The following is a 14,716-nucleotide window of genomic DNA, read 5'->3' on the forward strand; positions in this document are numbered from 1 at the left end:
GCTTTTATTCTAAGTATGTTATTAGCATATTTTTTTTTACTCCAATATAGCTCGGTAAGTGAAAGAGAATGGAGGCTGAGCAGCAGTCTCGTGAAAAAAGCTCAATGCCAGATCTCCAAGCTTTACTGCATCTTTGAACCAGTAATTCTTAGCGCTTGGTTATGACCTTCACAGAGAAGGTCTGTGAAGACACTCACCACCTACCAGCCTGCTATATTCAATTCTTCATGTGTTTAGTTAGGTACAAGGGGTCTTTCCAAAGTCCCCCGTCATTTTGTTATACACTCATGGTTGAAAAGCATAGCTTTAGATCCATCAGTCTACCCAAGAAGGAAACTGTATCCAACCAGTTAGTGCTATCTCAACTGACATATAGTAAAGAAGACAATTGACGCTTCAAAATGAGTATGACGAAAAATTTAAGTTGGCTTTCTACAAAACAGCATAGGAGCGTTCTGTTTGCTGAGTAAGTATAACAGGATTGTCAATTCAGAATTAAAATAAAAATTACAAGAATCCATTCATCTATTATTTTTTAGACATTATGATGGCTTAGGCACCACAGGAGATACGGAGGATGAAAAGATGAATAGAAAACCATCTCTGCTTTCAAGAATAGATGATAATAATACCAGCGTATTGAATGGGATGTAAATAAATCACTTTATTTTTTGTCTTCCACTGTTCATTTAGACCTGCTCAGTGAGAGAAGTTTCTCCATTTCTTGTATTTGAAAACCCTGGCAGGTCTATGACTCTATCATCAATTGCTCTTAAATAAGAGACAATCCTATGACTTCCTGGAGTCACAAACCACAGTCTCAATTCAGTAATTTGGATGCCCAATACTGTGGAATAATCAAGTCTCTGAACTTGATTTAGAGCTCAGTCTTCTCCCCTCTTCCAGTTAAGACCAGCTTCAGGGAAAACGGTGCAGTCTTGCAGGGGGCATGTGGTAAGCTTTTCCTTTCCTTCTGTACTCCTTCCTTGCTTAGCTTAAACCATGGATTCTGGGACTTTCTGGGTTGGGTGTGGAAAGAAATGAGGGAAAGTGGTTTACTGAACACTCCTACTTGACTGGTCTTCTTATAAGATAGTTTTATATGATCCAAACCTGGCTGTTATGAGAACTAACTCTTTCTTGTGAGGACACTTTTGGGTGTTTTTTTTTTTTCAGAGACTCTCCCTCTGGCTGTTACCTTGACTGCCACAAAACAGGCAGTGCCTCTCCTTTGGGTAGACAATTTTAATCCCTGCTTAGCATATATTTTCCGGCAGTTGCTGTGGCAGCCCCTAACTCTCTGGTCAAAACTATCTCGAGCAGAATTGAGGGCTTTGATTCTTCAGAGGTGTGTCAAGCTCTCAAAGGGGTTTTCTTGATGTTCCTCTCGCTAGACTCGGAGTGAGAAGGCAGCGTCCCCATCCCTCCCTTTTGTGCTGTGTTGGACCCAGAGAATGGCAGCTCTCTCTAAAGAGATCTCTTTACAAATCTGCCCCTTCGAAAACCCTCTCCACTACTTTTATATTCTCAGAACTGATGAGGGTTTACAACAGAAAAAAAACCTTTTTTTTTAATATCTTTCCTTTGAAGTTTTCTATTTTTGTCTATCTCAGGACTCACCTTGGTAACTGATATTTAACGTAACTTGGCACCTCAATCAAATCATGTAACTTAACAAGATGACACAATTGCAATATCATGTGGTCAGCACAGAACAAGAGGTCAATGTATGTGACATTGGGAAAGCAAAGAAAAGGGGCACCTCACTCAGCTGGAGAATGAGTGATCTAGGACATTTTTGGAGAAGGCGATTCCTTTTTTTTTTTTTTTTTTTTGACAGTCTCACTCTGTCACCCAGGCTGGAGTGTGATCTCAGTTCACTGCAACCCCCGCCTCCCAGGTTCAATTTCCTGCCTCAGCCTCCCCAGTAGCTGGGACTACAGGCACATACCACCATGCCTGGTTAATTTTTGCATTTTTTATAGAGATGGGATTTCACCATGTTGCCTAGGCTGGTCTCCCGAGCTCAAGCGATCTGCCTGCCTCAGCCTCCCAAAGTGCTAGGATTACAGGTGTGAGCCACTGTGGCCAGCCCTTGACTCTTTCTTAGCAGATGCATTAGAGCTAACAATGTGATCAACTTTTAGGGAGAGTTTTTTGGAGAAGATGCTGAAGACACCCCATGCCATGTACATTTTTAGAGAGATTTAAAAACGTGGTTACAAAGAAAATCTTGGTGGGTTCTTTAATTTTCCCATTTAGTCTCTGCTATGGATCGAATGTATCCCCCAAACTTCATGTGTTGGAACTTTGATACCCAGTGCAATGGTTTTGTTGAGACCTAATGAAAGATGTTTGGGTCATGAAGGCACCACTTTCATAAATGGGTTAATACTCTTATTGTGGCAGTGGGTTTGTTATCACAGGAGTGGATTCCTTATAAAAGGATGAGTTTAGCCCTCTCTTGCTCTCTCTCACCCATGTGATGCCTTCTGCCACACAGCAAAAAGGCCCTCGCAAGATGCCAGTTCCTTGAACTTGGACTTCCCAGCTTCCACGATCATGAGTCAATAAATTTCTGTTCGCTATAAATTACTGAGTCTGTGACATTTTGTTATAGCAACACAAAATAGAGTAAGACAGTCCCTAAATTTCCCATAAATTCATACATGTTAATGCCACTGTAAAATCAGAAACTGCATACTATTATTAATTAATCTTGGGAGATTTCTTCAATTTCACTTATGCTGAGAATAAGCTTCATTTTTAAAATGAGAGTATAAGAATGACCATTTATGGATTTAAAAGACATCCCGATGAAAGCTGACGGTGGGAGTCGAGAGGTATGAGTGCTTTGAGATGATGATATCATTTAAAAAATAGTCCAAATAAAATTTAATGGACTGTGAAACTGCAGTTTCAAATTAATGAGTGTACCTAGTAAAAAGCTTTGCACCAAGAAGGAATATTAAATGTCAACTGAAATTTTATAATTAGCTTAATAGTTTAAGCATCTTGCTTATTAATATGTCATTTATTTTGACAGGTATTTTTTGGGGTAGTGAAGGCAAGGAACTGTGTCTTTTAGCATTCTTACCATATCATTATAAATCATTTTCAACATGCTCACACATATGCCACCATGATAGATCATGCAATCAGAATGCATGCGGCATCCAGGCTTCAAGGAAATTTTGACTAACTGCTTTAAAGTCACAATTATTTACCTAATACTGGATCTTGATTTGATCTGTTCAAAGCTTGAAAGTCATTATCCAAAAGAAAAGACAGCAGATATGGTCAATCAACTTTTATTTTTAATTACCCAAATGTGTACTGTTCTTTGTATGAAGATACAATGGAGGATACAAAAGGAAGAAGAGATAAAATTTCTACCATCCAAAAAGCTAAAATCAGCTGGAGACACTGCACAAAACAGTAAGACTTAAGGCTATATACTGAGTAGCATTTGAGTAGTGTAAGACAACTTAGCACAAAGTAAATCCACACAAGGGGACACCATCAGTGACAATAACAGGGAGTGAAGGAGGATAATTGGGGAATACATCCAGGGAGGTGGGAAAGGCGTTGGATTTGTGTTCTAGTCCCCGAGATACCAGTGGCTTATTGCAGCTCTTAGGTAATTAAGTTCCACCCCTGTCGGCTTCAGTTTGCTCAACTCTAAAACAGGTGAGGACTAAATGGTCTTTAATGTCTTTCAGCTGTAACAATACAGTATTCTAAGGACAAATGCAAAGAACTTGGGAAGGTGAGGCTATTACAGGTAAGAGGAAGAACAAGCACAAAGTCACAGTGATAGGAAAAAACTCATTGCTTGTGCATGGGCAAGGTGTGTTGTGGGGCAGCAAGGACCTTGAACAAGCCTATTTAACTATTCTAAAGATTCTGAGGGCAATAAACTTGGAAACTGTTGAAACAGAACGCTAAGCCAGGTGAGGGACACTAAGTAGTGGCCACAATGGACAAAGAGATACCATGTATTTTACAGTCAGAGTTGGACTTATCTTCACGCTCCCTGCCTCACTCCACATTATTTGTCTTCATAGAACTTTACTGCAACTCTTTCCCCAAACCCATACTCCAAATACAGTAAGAAGAGAGTGTGATTGCAGACACCTTCTCTCTTTAGACTCGCATGAGTAGCCCCCTTTTGTGGGCCAGGAAGCCAAGAGCCGTTGCTGAAAAAATGGTGGTCAATCCAATCAGCCTGAGCAGGCCTGGCACGGAGGGCAAATATCTCTCCAAGAAGGTCGTGGTGATGGGCAGCGCAGGGACGTCCTGGGTTCAGAAAACATTGGATATTAGTACAGGGCTTGTGCACTTTATTCCAGAAAGTCTGTACTTCCTCCAGCTCTCTGAACGTGATCCATTCTTGCCAACCTCTAGACCATTAAACACGATGTTCCCTCTGCTTATACTGTTTACTCTGTCTTCCTCACTGGACCCTTCACTTCCTCAGGGGGGCTTTCTTTTCTGAGCCCCCAGCCTAGGATGACGTTTTCCTTTTGCATTTTTTTCTCAGCATGTCTTCTTCACTATTCTGTACTTTTTGGTTATCATCTGCATTCTCCACCAGATGTTGAGCTCCACAAAAAATGCTGCTGTGTCTTTGCCACAATGGCTGATGCAGAACACGTGTGCCATAAACACTTGTTAGTAAATGAATCAGTGGTCCTCACAGCCCACAATACCATCCCTGGCAGAAGCACCAAGAGAATGACTTTGGAGTGGCAGGCCTATTCTCTTTGACTTCACACTTAAAAGGATAGAGCAATAATTCTGACTTTTGTGACCTTGTCCTCTAAAGTGTGTTTTCACTCTAACCTCTATGCATCCCTCCTTCCAGCCAGGAAAACTTCCTAGGATTTTTTTACAAAAATTATGAGTATATTAAAAACAAAATTTTAACATAAATATTCTCCATTTCATTCCCTCTGTTTGTCCCTGGACAGGAGATGCTAACACACTTTCCTTTCTTTTCCTACCTCTTGTTGAGAATCACCAGGCTAGCATTTATTCGACTGGCATTTATTGAGTTATTATTTTTAGAAGTCTCTGAGAAATGTCTCCCTCCTCATCAAAAAATATTTTTTCCTAATAATCTGTAATGAATGTGGCAGCTACAAATTTATCAAAGTTCATCTAAATCTCTCACCTCTGCCCTAACCCATGATACTTATTTAAATATTCATGTTGAGATCAATTAGGTAAATCACTTAGTTGACTCACTTAGGAAAAGGTATGTGAATATATACAAGTGTGCTCTTCTTGCAAATGATGGGTTTTGGAGAAAAGATATCTAATTTCATGAAATAAAACAGCCTACCACAGACTCTGGTTCTGACTGCCAGACTTCATCCTCTGGAATCTTCCCCATGGCATGCAGGATCTGAAACAAAAGAACACATTGGCAAATAGCAAAAGTGACATCATCTTTCTTCTAATCTGCTCCCTAAATAAAGGACTAAGTAACTGTCTCTTGAGATATCCATCAAAAACACCAAGGTAAAGGCCAGAACACTCCACTCAACCTTTAAGTGGCACCAAAAGGTCTTTCTCCTGTGGTATAAGAGGTTCCAATCATTAGGCTTACCATAAATTTTAATAGTTGTGAACACACCTCAGATAGAGATGAGATCAGAGGAACTGTCAGAAAATGTTTCCTGTGAAATGAATTGAATTTTGAGTCCTAATAGAAGCATGTTTGGTTCTAGAATATCAGACCTAGGTTATATTTCAAGTATAGTCAGGTTAATCATTTGTCCCATGGGTTCTTTTTACCTTGGGTGACACGTTAGGTATTTTCATTATTACTTCGGGCTAAGGTATTCACTTCACCCGAGACAATAGTTAAAATGGTACTTTATGGGTCTTAATATGAGGGTTACTTGAGAGTTGGTCTCCAGGCTCTCAGATATCTTTGACCCACATGTCCGGACCATGAGTTGCCTCCTTCCCCATAATCTGTGACCCCAGACTCTACCTCTCGGGCCGCTCTCTCCCCGGCCTCTACAGCCCCCTCCATGTAGCCGCTCCAGTGTGTGGCAGTCTCGGTGCCTGCAAAGTAAATCCTGTCCACTGGCTGGCGTAGAACCCTTGGAATAAAAGCAAAGAGGCAAAAGTGGTCAGTCTCAGAGAGTCAGAGAAAAGCTTTCCCATAAAGACCAACGCTGGTCAGCTTCCTCAGATTCTAAACAATCAAGAAGGACATTGGCAATTTTGGAATAACGTTTATGTGGTTCCTCCAGCTCTTGCATGATCCTTGTCACAAACAAAATGGAATAAAAGCCAAAGTTCATTCCTGCACCAAGAGTTGCAGGTGAAGGAGCTGACATTAATGGACATAAATTATGTATCTGCTTCACCAACATGAAGTGAGGGACTGTATAAGCCCAGTCACATGGCTCCCTTTACGGCTCACTGGCTCTGTGGTTATTCCACTAGTGAACTTGGCAAATCACTTCCTCTCACTGTGCTCTGGCTTCCTTGCCTCTTAAAGCGAATGGTCCACTGATTTCTAAGACCCTTTCCATCAGTAAAATTTAACAAATCTGAGAGTCTGACTATGGCTCCATGACTACTATTCCTTGAACACTTGCCTGTACTGGTGAAGTCGGTACTATTATTATCCCCATTTTGCAGATGAGAATATAGAGGTAGACTGTGGTGGACATTGTGATGAACCACGCAGGCCCCCTTCAAGAATGAAAGACTTATTCCCAGCTGCTGGGAGTGCTGCCAGAAGAGGGCCTACTGATGTCAGCCCTCTTTGGAGATTGTCTCTGCTAAAAAAAACTATGTCACCTAGGTCATGCCTCCTTCCAGTAGCAGTTGCATCCAGTGACTGATCACCATAGGCTGTAAATACCTGATTCCCAAGCTCCAACTTGAGACCACCCACTCTGAAGGGCCATTCTAGTTCTGGAACTCCCTCTGGGGTCAGCTGAGGCCTTCTCTAGAACTGCATTGCAGCCCAAGTTCTCCCTATGCCCACTCCTGCTTCCTTCTCCCTTCCACAGCTGCCAATCCTAAGGGCATGCCTTAATATATATCCTGTCTGCTAACCGTTGTTTCAGGGTCTGCTTTCTGGAACCTAACCAGCAACAAAGACAAAGTAATTTGCTCTCGGTCACAGCTAGCAAGTAGCAGAGTTGATATTTGAACACAGGCAATCTGACTCTGGAACCTACAGTCTTAACCACTTAGTTACACTTCCTCTCTCTATTGCATTACTTCTTCAATCTTTTAAATAACTCTGTGACATAGCTACTATTATCAATTAAAATTATCATTATCTAATTTTACACATGAGGAAACTGAGGCTTGGAGAAATGTTCAGTGATATGCCAAGAGCCACACTCCTAGAAAATAGCAAAGCCAGGATTTGAACCATGTCTACTAAATGTCAAAGTCTCTGTTTTCATTTTATATTCTTTGCCTGGTGTAACATCACCCTATAATATTTAATAGCTAGTAGAGTGCCCACATGCTATATGAGGGACTGAAATGTCATAGCACATGGCCTGTAAGAGGGGCAGTTCATTGTTGCTCTGACAAAAATACCATAAGGAAAGCACCATCAACACGCCATTATTCATTCTGTCTCAGGATTCTCTTATATCTGATAAGCGATGTCAAGAGCTAACACCCATGCTCCATCTTAGTCAACACTGTACACCACTGGGCCTTTTATTAGAAAACCAAATGAGCTGGCTTGCATTGGTGGGTTTTCTTTCACCTGCTCTGACTGCAGTCATCAAAAAGAGGAGAAGAAAATACAAGGAGAGATATTATATAGAATACAGATGGTCTCCGACTTATAAGTTTTAACTTTATGATGGTGTTAAAGCAATACACATTCAGTAGAAATCATACTTCAAGTACCCATATAACCATTCTGTCTGTCACTTTCAATACCGTATTTAAAACTTGACATGAGATATCCAACCCTCTATTATAAAATACGCTTTCTGTTAGATTATTTTGCCCAACTGTAGGCTAATATAAGTGTTCTGAGCACGTTTAAGGTAGCTAAGCTAAACTATGATATTTGGTAGGTTAGGTGTATTAAGTGCATTTTCCACTTAAAATATTTTCAATTTGTGGTGGGTTTATTGGGATATAACCACATCATATTTTGAGGAACATCTGTATTAGTATATTGATGACAACACATGAAATGAATCTGTAATTATAGAGAGTCTAAGGGTATTCAGGAAGGAACCCTTCCTGCAAGAGAAGGTGGATTGACTTTCCCCATGTTGATTAAACAATGTCATTTTTCACTACATGTTTACTTTTTTTCCAATGAAGAAAACTAACCCCAGTTGGAGACCTCTGGGAGGCCTGGCTAGACCCTAAGAATGAAATATTAGAAGAAAGAACAAAGGCTTAGAGAACTAATCATACTATCAATCAGAAAATGTAAAAACCAAGAATTAATTTTAAACAAAGAGATAGCTTCCCTCCACTTGTCATTTGGAAATTATGTTCCTTTGGGGAAAAAAATGTCCAACAACCAGGTAAGAAAAACACTTGCCCCTTCTTTTGCAGGTGCGTGAACAGACAGTATATATTTACAAAAGATTATAGGACATCACAAAGTACAGCTCCACATATATTTCTTGTGGCTTATGAGTTTTACTGCATAATCACGACAATCATTTTTTCACTCTATCCAGAAGAAAAATTTCTTGAGAAATGTACATTTAGTTCTTTACCAAGTTGTACTGTTAATTCTGTCTTCTCTCTTCCTTTAGAACATGTACTGTGAACTTCCAGGGCTCTGAATATAAAACTTATTGCAATATCTTAAATGCCATGGCCCTGAAGAGTCAAGAGAAGTTGTCTGGGCAGGTAGTCTCTGTTCAAGCTGGGAGTTATGTTAAGCTAAATTGTGCCTTAGAGTCTACCCTACAAATTGAAGGTAGTTATAGGAAGCCTTACACATATCCCTGGGAAGGAATAAAGATAAAAGAAGGCATTACTGTATCACCCCCAGTGCCAGATACGATGGGATTTATCTTGCTTCTCTCACGTGGTCAGGATCAGGCCAGTCCAGGTAAGTGTCCTCTTTGCTCCCCAAACCAAAAGGTATTTTCCTGACACTCTTTATGAAATTGAGCATAAAACTCACCACTCTGTGGTCATAAATCTAATCATATCACACTTCTGATTTAAAACAAAGCCAAAAACAAAAGTAATGCAGTGACAGCTGTTCTCTGTTGAAATATCAAGTTTTGTATTCCTGAATGTGTCATATAGGGCAAAGGGTCCTTCCTCCCCCTTTAGTCTGATTCTCCATTCTGTCCTTAATATCACCCATAGCCCATCTGATATAATTTTGACATTTGTCCCCACCCAAATCTCATGTAGAATTGTAACTCCCAGTGCTTGAGGTGGGGCCTGGTGGGAGGTGTTTGGATCATGGGGGCGGATCCCTCATGGCTTGGTGTCTTCTTCATGATAGTGAGTTCTCACAAGATCTGGTCACATAAGAGTGTATGGCACCTCTCCCTACCACACTTCCTTGTTCCTGCTTTCGCCGTGTAACTTGCCTGTTCTCACTTTGCCTTCTGTCATGATTGTGAGCTCCCTGAGGCTTCACCAGAAACTGAGCAGATGCCAGCACCATGCTTGTATAGCCTGCAGAACTGTGAGCCAATTAAACCTTTTTTCTTTATAAGTTCCCCAGACTCAGGTCTTTATTTTAAGCAATGCAAGAATGGGCTAATGCACCATCCATGCAAAGTTCTTCCCCAGACCTTCCAGAAACCTGTAGGATCCTAGCATTTTCCTCATACCATGCCATCTGCATAGACTGCATCCCCAATAGCCTTTCTCTGCCTCCTACAACCCTCAGGTGGTATGTGCATTATGAAGCCTTCTCAGATTTCTCTAAGTAAGGCTAGCCTGTGCCTCAGTGTTTCCCAGTGGTATCTCTATGCCCCTGTATTACAGCATTTACCTCAGTGTTAACATTCTGAGTGGTGATACAGTAGTGCCCTCTTTTATCCTTATTCCCTCCCAGGGACATATGTCAGTACTGTAGAGTCAATTTTTGATGTCATGTCCTCTCCCCATCCCCACCCTAGCCTTCAACACTGTCAGCTCCTTCTCAGCAGGGAGGGTGTCCTTGGTATTGAAGTTTTCAGCACAGTGCTTGGCAAATGGTTGGCACTTAGCCAATAAACGCAGACTGAAACAAATACCATTGACATATTCTACGCTCAGTGATACGGTTTGGCTCTGTGTCCCCACCCAAATCTCATATTGTAGCTCCCATAATTCCCACGTGTTGTGGGAGGGACCCGTTGGGGGATGAGTGAATCATGGGCGCGGGTCTTTCCTGTGCTGTTCTCGTGATAATGAATGGATCTCACAAGATCTGATGGTTTTAAAAATGGGAGTTTCTTTGCACAAGCTCTCTCCTTGCCTGCTGCCTTCGACATAAGATCTGACTTGCTCCTCCTTGCCTTTCGCCATGATTGTGAAGCTTCCCCAGCCGTGTGGAACTGTAAGTCCAATAAACCTCTTTCTTTTGTAAATTGCCCATCTCAGGTATGTCTTTATCGGCAGCATGAAAACGGACTAATACAGTCAACATATCTAAAAATTAACTTAAAGACCCAGCAGCTTATCAGGTGCTGCCCTTTGGCCCCATAATGTTCTCTTGGATAATATTTTGCCATCTTCAAGCAGGTAAAGAAAGTGCCAACCAAAGTTATTATGTATCTTCTGATAAATAGGTTTTAATCCTTATTTGACCTTATCTTCTGATAAGCAGGTTTTAATCCTTATTTGACCAGTTTTCATGGACAGATTGATTAGCCATTTCCTCTGTTTGCCACATACTTTCAACAGTCTTTGACTCACTAGTTTACATTTCTCATTCTGTTTAGATTAAGCTTTTGGCATTAAATTATTGCTTGGTTTAGTAATACTATGATTGTCATAAAAATCACTGCTATATTATTAGTTCATTTATTGTCATCAAATAAATTAAACAACAACATACTTGTATGTATAATACTGTGAATGCTAAAAGCCATTGAACTGTGCACCATTTTGAATAGGTGAATTGTATGGTATGTGAATTATGTCTCAATAAGGATGTTAAAAAATAACTCACACTTTCCAGCATCTAAGGACTAGGATAAAAAAATAAAAATTCATACTTTCTTGAGCATACTGATTATTGCTCACTGTACATCATTTTGTCCTTTCCCATTCACTTGCTAAGAAAGTGAGGTTCAGAAAGGAGAAGTGACCTGTTTGGCATGACAAAGCTGGTTATTGGTAGAATCAGAGCTGGGACCAAAGTCTCTTCATGCCCAGTCTAGAACTCATTTTGTTTTTATAATTTTGTCCCCATGTTGGCAGTTGTACAGTGGCATTTGAGGAAGTTTTACTGAGTCCTAACTCAGTATAAGGACACTTCTTCTGAGACTGTGGGTGAACCCTTGGACTTCCTAAAATGCTACTCTTTTTTGATTTTTAATTTTTATAGGTACACAGTAGGTGTATATATTTATGGGTTACATGATGTGTTTTGATACAGGCATGCAATGTATAATAACCACATCGTGAAGAATGGGGTAAAATGCTATTCTCATGCTGAAACCTTCTATGGTTATATTGATTGGAATTGCCCTTCCAGAAAAATTAAAATTGAAAAGTAGCACCATGGTGTATGTATAATTATAATGATTTCATTCATAAGATACATGATTTCATTCATAAGATACACAATTTCATTCATAAGATACAAAGGAAATTGGGGTATTTTTTTTTTTTTTTTTTGTATTTATGAGAAACAAGGGAGAAGAGCTACCTGAACCTATTTAGGGTTTGGATTCAGGTGCAGGGGATTTCAGTCACAGCTTAGCACGCTTTTACTCTACCTTCCATATTGAGTCAGGATCCCAGGGGGGAAGTAAGTTGTGTAGCAGCCCCCGGAGTACTGCTCCTCACACCAGTTCTTTTCTTCATAATGCACTGGCTGCAAGACAGAGCGACAAAAACTTGAAGGAGACACAGAGAAAGCTATCTAACCTGGAATAAATCGAACAGTTTAGTAGGCTTTGTATTGTCAAACCAATGTATTTCGGAAATAGAGTTGCATTATCCTGATGTTTTAAAAGATATGTCTTTGGGTAGGTAAATGTCATAGGTAATAAGCTTCTAAGAAATTCAGATTTTAGATATTTTTTTTCATTTAGTTTCTTCATATCTTAAGTATTGTTCATAAATTGCAATAGTCTAATTCCATTTTTACTTTGGTCTTACCTATTAAAAAGTTTTAGTGCCTGAAGGTTTCAAGAAAAGTTTTTAAAAGGATTTATGTTTACTGGGGTGGGTGGATAGGAAAAAAGGGCAGAAAAATATGTCTGTTGAAGAAAAAGGATTATCAGGTTGATGTTTTGGTGGAGGTGAGCTTTCTTGAGGGAAGCTGAACAGACAAACTTACATTTTTGTGGCAGGCAAGCACTTCTGTTGATGGTGGTATTTGTAAACGACCATTGGTCTGAAAAACTTGTTTTTGCCATGAACAGGCAAAACTGGCCAAGACTTTGTAAAGTTCAAATGCTTTTTTAAAGTAACCAAACAGAAGCTTTATCATTAAGCATTACTTCAAAAAGATAAAATCAACGTAGCAAGTTTTAAGAAAACAATTTTTTAAAATTAATTAATTAATTTATTATTATTATTATACTTTAAGTTGTAGGGTACATGTGCATAACGTGCAGGTTTGTTACATATGTATACTTGTGCCATGTTGCTGTGCTGCACCCATCAACTCGTCATTTACATCAGGTATAACTCCCAATGCAATCCCTCCCCCCTCCCCCCTCCCCATGATAGGCCCCGGTGTGTGATGTTCCCCTTCCTGAGTCCAAGTGATCTCATTGTTCAGTTCCCACCTATGAGTGAGAACATGCGGTGTTTGGTTTTCTGTTCTTGTGATAGTTTGCTAAGAATGATGGTTTCCAGCTGCATCCATGTCCCTACAAAGGACACAAACTCATCCTTTTTTATGGCTGCATAGTATTCCATGGTGTATATGTGCCACATTTTCTTAATCCAGTCTGTCACTGATGGACATTTGGGTTGATTCCAAGTCTTTGCTATTGTGAATAGTGCCGCAGTAAACATACGTGTGCGTGTGTCTTTATAGCAGCATGATTTTCAATGCCATCCCCATCAAGCTACCAATGAGTTTCTTCACAGAATTGGAAAAAACTGCTTTAAAGTTCATATGGAACCAAAAAAGAGCCCGCATCTCCAAGGCATTCCTAGGTCAAAAGAACAAAGCTGGAGGCATCATGCTACCTGACTTCAAACTATACTACAAGGCTACAGTAACCAAAACAGCATGGTACTGGTACCAAAACAGAGATATAGACCAATGGAACAGAACTGAGTCCTCAGAAATAATACCACACATCTACAGCCATTTGATCTTTGACAAACCTGAGAGAAACAAGAAATGGGGAAAGGATTCCCTATTTAATAAATGGTGCTGGGAAAATTGGCTAGCCATAAGTAGAAAGCTGAAACTGGATCCTTTCCTTACTCCTTATATGAAAATTAATTCAAGATGGATTAGAGACTTAAATATTAGACCTAATACGTTAAAAACCCTAGAGGAAAACCTAGGTAGTACCATTCAGGACATAGGCATGGGCAAAGACTTCATGTCTGAAACACCAAAAGCAACGGCAGCAAAAGCCAAAATTGACAAATGGGATCTAATTAAACTAAAGAGCTTCTGCACAGCAAAAGAAACTACCGTCAGAGTGAACAGGCAACCTACAGAATGGGAGAAATTTTTTTTTTTTTTTTTTTGAGACGGAGTCTTGCTCTGTCACCCAGGCTGAAGTGCAATGGCCGGATCTCAGCTCACTGCAAGCTCCGCCTCCCAGGTTTACGCCATTCTCCTGCCTCAGCCTCCCGAGTAGCTGGGACTACAGGCGCCCGCTACCTCGCCCGGCTAGTTTTTTGTATTTTTTAGTAGAGATGGGGTTTCACTGTGTTAGCCAGGATGGTCTGGATCTCCTGACCTCGTGATCCGCCCGCCTCAGCCTCCCAAAGTGCTGGGATTACAGGCTTCAGCCACTGCGCCCGGCCAACAATGTTTGTTTTAAAGAGAGATTTTGAAAAATATTTTGTTTAAAATAATTGCAATCACACAGCTGACTTCGGACAGTCATTTGTAAAGCATCCTATTTACAAAGCATGATTATGAGGTTCCGCCTGATGGGTTAAGTGGCTCCAGGTCTTCTGTGGTATCACCATACTACACCCCGTAGCACCTGACGGCTACATCCACCTCCTAAGCAAGCTTCCCTGGCTGTCTGCAACCAATGAGAAGAAAGGGTGGACTTTATCTTTCACTGTGTCTTGTTCCCAGGAATTTCTTCCTTCCACAAAATAGACACCAAAGCAAAAATTAAACAAGCGGCCCTCTCCATGCCAAGAGCAAACAAGAACAGGACCAACTTATTTTTATCATCAGGAATTAATCATCCACACCCTTATTAGGAAAAGGGACTTTCTCAAATGAAAAATGATCAGCCTTTTTCAAAATATGAGGACAAACGCTTTCCTCTCCAACTGAAGTTCCCCAAACTCCCATCTCACGAGTTGTTGGAGGAACTTCAATTAACAAACTGCTCTAGCCTGGGAGTGTCTC

At 40.4% G+C, this 14,716-nt stretch overlaps 1 protein-coding gene across 3 annotated transcripts in view; it reads right to left on the reverse strand.

Moving 5' to 3' along the window:
• Nucleotides 1-3,297: 3,297 nt before the first annotated feature.
• MAOB (monoamine oxidase B) overlaps nt 3,298-14,716 on the reverse strand; it is a 124,844-nt gene continuing 113,425 nt past the window's right edge. For all 3 annotated transcript variants that reach the window (XM_005593344.5, XM_045383826.3, XM_045383827.3), the window contains 4 exons: nt 11,925-12,022; nt 6,005-6,116; nt 5,348-5,410; nt 3,298-4,299 (listed from right to left, as the gene is read on the reverse strand). In XM_005593344.5, the coding sequence (XP_005593401.3) occupies nt 4,147-4,299; nt 5,348-5,410; nt 6,005-6,116; nt 11,925-12,022 (426 nt within the window). In that variant the 3' untranslated portion in view covers nt 3,298-4,146. The remainder of the gene's footprint in view (nt 4,300-5,347; nt 5,411-6,004; nt 6,117-11,924; nt 12,023-14,716) is intronic.

The sequence above is a fragment of the Macaca fascicularis genome, chromosome X, assembly GCF_037993035.2.
Source record: "Macaca fascicularis isolate 582-1 chromosome X, T2T-MFA8v1.1".
Taxonomy (NCBI): Eukaryota; Metazoa; Chordata; class Mammalia; order Primates; family Cercopithecidae; genus Macaca; species Macaca fascicularis.